The sequence below is a fragment of the Mastomys coucha genome, unplaced genomic scaffold, assembly GCF_008632895.1.
Source record: "Mastomys coucha isolate ucsf_1 unplaced genomic scaffold, UCSF_Mcou_1 pScaffold5, whole genome shotgun sequence".
Taxonomy (NCBI): domain Eukaryota; kingdom Metazoa; phylum Chordata; class Mammalia; order Rodentia; family Muridae; genus Mastomys; species Mastomys coucha.
Genome location: NW_022196911.1, coordinates 12,969,806 through 12,977,548, shown reverse-complemented (window position 1 = coordinate 12,977,548; position 7,743 = coordinate 12,969,806). Strand labels below are relative to the sequence as shown.

At 45.6% G+C, this 7,743-nt stretch overlaps 1 protein-coding gene across 1 annotated transcript in view; it reads left to right on the top strand.

The window, feature by feature from the left end:
* The first annotated feature begins 200 nt into the window (after positions 1 to 200).
* The window catches only part of LOC116078801, a 54,733-nt gene continuing 47,190 nt past the window's right edge, over positions 201 to 7,743 (top strand). Inside the window, exon 1 of the mRNA XM_031354117.1 lies at positions 201 to 394. Coding sequence (XP_031209977.1) covers positions 287 to 394 — 108 coding nt within the window. The 5' untranslated portion in view covers positions 201 to 286. The remainder of the gene's footprint in view (positions 395 to 7,743) is intronic.

Here is a 7,743-nt window from a genome sequence, read left to right as displayed (position 1 = left end):
CCCACTTTGAGCCTCAGCCAGCACCGGAAGACTGCCAGTTTGCGGCATCAAGGAGCTGCTGTTTCAGTGTACTTTGTGAAAGGAAGGGCTCTCTGCTCGTGTTCCCAACTGCTTTCTGAACTGGCTTGTGCATCTTTTTGTTCTGAGGTACACACAGGCATAGGCAAGCTAAGTGTCCAGCACGTCACAGTATTAAAAAAAAAAAAAGTCTACTCTATTTTTTAAATGCTGTAATTCAAACTTTGACGTGCATTTTTTGTTGTTGTTGTTGTTCCTGTGATTTAGGATGTCCCAGATCTTGAGAGACCCTTTAATAACGCCAAAGAAACACAGGGGGCGTCAAATCCAAGTGGAGGACAAAGAGAAAGCAGCACAGCAGACCTTGCTGGAACAGGTAGCCACTATTTGTGTTGTTGTGAACAAAGGGCGCCAGTCTTGTCTTTGATCTTTCTCTATTGAACGTCTCAATACGTAGTCTGACCACAAAACCACAATGAACGGCAGGACATACCACTGCACACTTAGAGCCGCACTCGGTAGCTCTAGACAGTTAAAACTGTGAGAACATAAAATTACAACAAAGTTGTTTTTGGTTTCTTAAAGTCAGTCTCAGTCTGTCATCCGAGATCGCATGGTGAATGAAAATCACCCAAAAGAATTATATGGAGTCTATGAACAAAGGCTCCTTGTTCTACGGCGCCCTCTTGTGGGGCTGAGAGGAAATAGCATTTCTGAAGCGAGGGACACATTGGCTCAAAACGGGACTCAAACGCTTCCTGGGCCTCCAGTCACTGTGACACCACAAGGATCAAACTCTGCAAATCCTCCCGTGTTCTGTGAATCCGCCTTGATTTCTTTTGTTTGTTTGTTTCTTTTCTTTTCTTTTTGGGACAGGGTTTTTCTGTGTAGCCTCTACCCTGAAACTCCCTTTATAGACCAGGCTGGCCAAGAACTCAAATTCACCTGTCTGCCTCCCATGTGCTGGGATTAAAGGCATGGACCACCACCACCTGGCTGTTCATTTGTTCTTTCTTTTTTCTCTCTTTCTTTCCTTTCTTCTCTTTCTTTCCCTCTCTCTCTACTTCCCCCCCTCTGTTTCTTTCTATTTTAATTATTTTACCCTTGAGTTTCAAAATCCAGAAACTCGAGGAAGATTGTGTAGGTACCTCAGGTAGATACTGAGACCAAGGTTCTGAGTAGGAGCCCCTTCCCACACCCAGAATCCCCAGCTAATGAAGGGAGAGCATGCCAGGCAGTTAGTTTTGGAGACTTCTTGGAGGGAACTTGGTTCCTTTGACCGAGGCCAGTGGCCACTGAGATGGCGGGTGGATTGGAGACACTGGGCAGCATCAAAAGTCACTGCTACATACATCGGGCAGAAATCAGGTTGCAGGGCACAGGGACACTGCTAAGCATGTGGGGTTGAGGAGCAGGACCACAGAGTAGAGGCTCCATCCATCCTGGAACCTCGATCCTGCCGTTTGGGCGGGAAGCAAGCCCAAGCAACACTGATTCACCTCTCTGGTTGGCAGGTGAAGGGGCTCGGGCTGTGCTAGGGACTCTGTGAGCTTAGGGCCTGTGCACCAGTGTAGACAGAAGAATGAGGGCCAGCAAAAACAGAGAAGGAATTAGAACCACGGAGCCATCTCAAGAGCCTTAGGAGCTGTGCTGGTGCTCCCGACAGAGAGTGATCTTATCTGGGAAGGAATCCTTTTAACCAGCTTGGTACCCATCTGATACACGGAGGCATTTGAGGCACAGTCACCAATGGTCCCAAGTTTCTGTATCTCACGGGATGACTAGATTTCTAATTAAACACAACGAAGAAAACACTCCCTTTGTTATCGTTCACAGATTAAAGGATACTAATGAGAGATCCATGGATTTCCACAAAAACAAAAACAAAAAAACAAAAAACAAACCCCCATGTTTCAGTACCAGAAAAAGTATAGATTTAGTCTTCAGTGCTACATGCCCATCTCACAGCTCCTGGAAGCCCACAAACATGCACACATACACGAACGTACACATGAAGACCGAGACGACTTTTTGTAAAAGATGGCCAAGCTAGGTGGTAGTGGCACACACATTTGATCCCAGCACTTGGTGGTGGGGAGAGGCAGGCAGATCTCTATAAGTTTAAGGCCAGCCTGGTCTACAGGGATACGCAGAGAAACCTCCTCTTGAAAAACCCAATAAAATGGCCAAACAGAAGCCAAGCTTCCACAATGTAGGGCGGAGAATCATTCGAGCTTCAGAGTAAATAGTTCTCTGTTTTAAAAATCACTTTTTACACTGGAGAGATAGTCAAGCCCACTCTTTATAAGGATAAGGATCTGCATTCTGCCCCTCGCACCTGTACAAAGCAGCCAGGTGTGAGTGCACACCTGTGACTGTGGCATTGGGAAGGAGGGATGGCCGGATCCCTGGGGCTCACTGTCCTGCCAGCCTTGCCTGCTTGGTATGTTCCAGGCTGTCCTGAGGGACAACACCCAGGGTTGACTCTGGCCTTCACATATACACACTGGAGCACACATGTGTATGTGCACATGCATATACCCACACACACTCTTACATACTTATGTAATAAAGAGAAACAGGGCTGGAGAGAGGGCTCAGTGGTTAAGAGCGCTTGCTGCTCTTCCAGAGGACCAGGCTTGAGTCCCAGCATCCTCATGGTGGCTCACAAGCCATCCTTGACTCAAGTTCCAGGGGATCTGACACACTCTTTTGGTCTCAGCCACAAATGGTATATATATAAATAAGCATGCTGGTTAAACGGCTTTCCACCATTAGGGCTTCTATGGCTGTGTTGAAACAGGATGGCCCAAGCAACTCGAGGATGGAAGGGTTGATTTTTCTTACAGCTTGTTCTCCATCATCTAGGCAAGCAACTGCATGAAATCAGAGCTGGAATCTGGAGGCAGGAAGTGGAGCATAAGTTACAGAGGAGCCCTGCTTGTTATGTTTTATAAAATGTGGTGTGATGTGGCGGGAGGGGAGGGCGTCTTAGCGGGCCCATGCAGAGGTACCCCCCAACCACACTGACAGCCTAGTACAAAAGGAAGTTTATTTGGAACCTGTGAAGGGGGTATGGAGAAGGCAGTAGAGGCAGAGAAAGAAAGGGGACAGAGGACAGAGAGAAAGGGGGAAGAGAGAAAGGGGGAAGAGAAAAAAGGGGAAGAGAGAGAGAATAGACAGAGAGGAGGAAGAAGATGGAGGGAGGTGGAGAGGGAGAGGGAGAGATCGACCCTGAACAGTCTTTATGTGCCTGGCTCCTGGCTTGTACCTGGCGGATGCTAGGTAACTGTTGGGCGGAGCCTAAAAGAAATGCTAACACTGCTTACTGGCTTGCTTCCCCAGGGCTTGCTCAGTTTACCTTACAACACTCAGGACCACCAGCCGGGGCGGTTCCACCCACATCAGGCTTTAAGCAAGAAAATGTACCACAGGCTTGCCCACAGGCCAATCTAGTGGGGAGTATGTTCTCAATTAAGATTTCCTCTCCCCAAATGACTCTAGCTTGTGACATAAAACTAGCTGGGACAACATTCATACACATAACTTTTTTTTTTTTTTTTCTAATTAAAGTACAGGAGAAAGAGCTTAAAGACCTGGCCCACAGTGGTCAGCTGTGTGAGAGCTTGTCCCATCTCGTACAGGAGAACCCTCTAAGAGCCACTCAGGCACAAAAAAATAAAACTACAGCTCTCTGTAGCCTCCTAATCCAGCAACCTCACCTCTAGGGTTCTCTCCAGAAATCGCTGGCAGACGGGCAAAATGAGCTGGAGACTGTTGTAGACGACATGCTGATCTGTGTGGCCACTCTGAAGTTTCGCACATCTGAGAGAACAGCAAAGCTTGGGCACCCTGGTAACTAATGTGGTCCTTCCCTAGCAGGGACCCCCCCCCCTCCAAGCTGCTGCTGGATCCCCCTGGGATGGACCCCTCAAGCTCACCCTCGGGAGAACCCTCAAGTTTATGAACCTTTACCAGGGCAGGGTAGGTAAGCACCTTACTTAGAGTTACCTGAAAGCTTTGAGGGCAAAGTTCACACCTTCCGAAGAGGTCATTGATATGGAAGTAATTCCTCACCTCACCATCATCACCAGCTCTCCAGGCCTGAGTCAGTCCCCAAACCTGACACGGGGCTCTCCCACCTCCCCCACCCCCTAGATGGAATTAAAATACTCCCATGCCGTTCTGTTGACAAGATGACTTTGTGTCAAATGCCGCTGGCAAGGATTACCATTTGATTAGTATGCACATAAGATGTTGTCTGAGCCCAAATACACAAGTTGGGAAATCAAAGGGCACTCCTTCACACCCTTTTCCAGCTCCATCCCGAACGTTTATTTTGTTTTGAAACAACTTCCTCAGTTTCCTTCCTGAAAAGAAAGGGGAATCTCCATTTTAAAGTGAACACTCCCACCCCCACCCCAACACATCTCCCCTGACTGTTGAGTGGCGCTTGAGCCCTTTCTGGGTCCCTCTTTAAGGCTAAAGGTGAGACTCGCAGATACATCCCCAGGATATTTAGGAGCTACAAAGGGCTTGTGTTTTGTCTGGAATCGATATTAACACTCAAGTTATGCTTATGGGTTTGTGATGTATGTGTAATAATTACTAAGATACTGTATGCTTCCAATTACGTTTCCATAAATAAATGTGCAATAACTCTACCAAAATATTTGTGGGTATTAACGAGTGAGTTTCCTACTGGAAATTCCGTCCGTGATTGTGTATTTTAAATGCTACCCGTGGAGGGTACAGACAGGCAAGGCGGGGCTCAGGTGCATGCACTCTAAGAGCTTGCTTACCCTCAGCAGATGCGGCTGACAAATGGTTAATGCTTCCAAGGCACCAAAATGATTTGTTCGAGCTTGCTTCTGAGACAGATTTACTCGAGTTATAACAACTTGTTAGTGACCTCATTTTTTCCTCTTGTCCCAAACAATGAAAACCGTCAAAACAAGCAAGCAAACAAAAATAAACAAATACACTTCTGAAATCCCAACAAACTTTAAAAAATATATCCCCCCCCCTTCGTTTTGTTTTTTCCTTTTGTTTTGTTTTGTTTTTTGTTTTTTTGTTTTTGCTTTCCAACAAAGACGGGGAGTGTCTAGGAATTTGCCAGCAACTATGAGAAAGTGAAATCCCAGCCCAGATATTTTGAATGAAAAGCTTCATAAGTGATTACTTTTTGGAATAGTAGTCAGCAATTTTTGTTCACTAAAGCCATCTGTTGTTTTGCATGCCTCACTCAATCTGGGTCCTTCACGGATCTCCTCCTTAATGGGTCTCATTAGGCCCTGCTGTCTGTCTGTCTGTCTGTCAGTCTGTCTCTGTCTCTGTCTCTCTCTGTGTATGTACACATGCATGCCTGTCTGTCTGCCTTTGAGACAGAGTCTGGCTATGCAGCCTCTGGATAGCCTGGAACCATTCCTTCTCCTACTTCATTTCGCTGTGTTGGTTTAACCCCAGGCATTAGCCATCTGTGTTTGTTTGTAAGAATCTTCAGTAGAATTTGAGATCTATGTCAATGAAACCCTGGAGCCCAGATCTGAATTTTAGTATTTGAAAATTGAAGGTTCCTTGGCCTTTCACCCATTGCTGAGATGCACCATGTAAGGGGCTGGTGCTGGTGTACATGGGGGGGGCGTGGATTGTGGACCAACTGTGGGGTGCATGGTCACTGAGTCTCTCTTTCTCACTTCCCACTTTAGCAATGAGACTCAAAGGTCACATCACATGCTCCTGGCTCTTCCTGGATACTTCAGAGTGATAGTGGTGGGCACTGCCTTCAAAGACATTATTATTATTATTATTATTATTATTATTATTATTATTATTATTATTATTATTATTTTGGGGGTTTTTTGTTGTTGTTGTTTTGATTTTTCAAGACAGGGTTTCTCTGTGTAGCCCTGGCTGTCCTGGAACTCACTCTGTAGACTAGGCTGGCCTTGAACTCAGAAATCCGCCTGCCTCTGCCTCCCAAGTGCTGGGATTAAAGGTGTGTGCCACCACTGCCCGGCTCAAAAACATTCTTAAACTTGACATTTGAGAGACAGGCATCAACAGTCATTTTGCAGGAGACATAATTAAAGTGACTGTCCAATGAGAAGATGCAGGGTTTGAAGGCCCTGGTGTCAGGCTGGAGAAAGAGAGATGAGGTGGATCTAGAGCTACACAAGGAAGTGAAAGAAGCTTTCCCACTCTGATAGTTTTTCAATTGATTTGGATTTTAGGGAGGTAACGAACACTAGGAGTAAAATCCCAAGGCCTGATGCTTAGGCTCATGCGCTCTGCTGAGTTCAATCCTTGGCCCGGGGATATCATCTTAGCCAGAATTCTAATGAAGACTTATTTTTATTTTATGTGTATGCATGCTTTGCCGGCACAAACACACACGCACATACACACTTATACTCACACACATACAAACTTACAATCACACACATACACACTCACACACACATACACAGTGCACACACACATATACACACTCACACAGTGCACACACACATATACACACTCACACGTGCACACACTCACACACACATGTGCATGCACACTCATACACACTCACGTGTGCACACACTCACACACATGCACACACATTCACATACACACACTCACACATGTGCACACACTTATATACACTCACACACACCTACACACACGTGCACACATGAACTTGCATGCCATGTACCTGCAGTGTTCACAGAGGCTAGGAGAGATGTCAGATCCCTAGAACTGACCATTGTGAGCTGCCCTTTCGGTGTTGGGGACTAAACCAAGGTCCCCTGTAAGAGCAGACAATACTCTTTAACTTTGGAACTATCTCTTCAGTTCCAAGAGCTAACTAACTCTACAGAGCCCAGAGGGTCTCCTGCGTCCAGGAGTCACAGGCGCTTGTGTGTTACCATCTAACTGATAAGAACAGCACAAACTTGTGTTCATTTCTTAATTATGCTAATGGCAGGAAAATCTCTTAGAGCCTTAATAAACTTACTCTGTTTTCAATCATCTGCAGTTTTTAAGTGGGCTATTTCCCCAGCAGTACACTGTTTTGATGTCTCTCTCCAGACTTTTGACTTGAAGGCACTATTCTGAGACTTACTAAGCAATGATGCCTTACGAGGAAACACCACAGGTTTGTGTGTCAAATTGCTCGAAAACTCTGTTTTCACTTTTCCACGGTTCTTTACTTTTCTCTATTCAGCCAAAATGAAAAGCTCGGGAGATAAAAACAGGGAGACTGGCAGAGAAGAGAGGGCTGTGAGTGAGGAGAGAAGGCCAGGCTTGTCCTTAAGACTGGCCTTGAGACTATTAACATGGGGAAGCTTAGATGAGTGGCCGGAGGTCACCCAAGTGTCCTGGGACCTTTGTATCCCACAGCACCCTCTGAGGCAGCTCTGGACTCCTGGAAGAGCAGTGAAGGGGGCTCTTAAACAAGTACAAAATCTGCACAATATCTTTCCACAAATCCAGCTCTACAAAGGATAATAGATGGAAAACATCAACATAAGGAGCAAAACTACACCCTAGAAGAAGCAAGAAAGTAATCTTTCAACAAATCCACACAAATCTAACTCCATCTCTTACAACAAAAACAACAGGAAGTGACAAATACCTTTTCTTAATATCTTAATAAGAAAATTAATATTAGCAACATATCCTAATCGATTGAAATCCAAAAATATGAGGAATTAAAAATTTGTTGATTGTCATCCAATG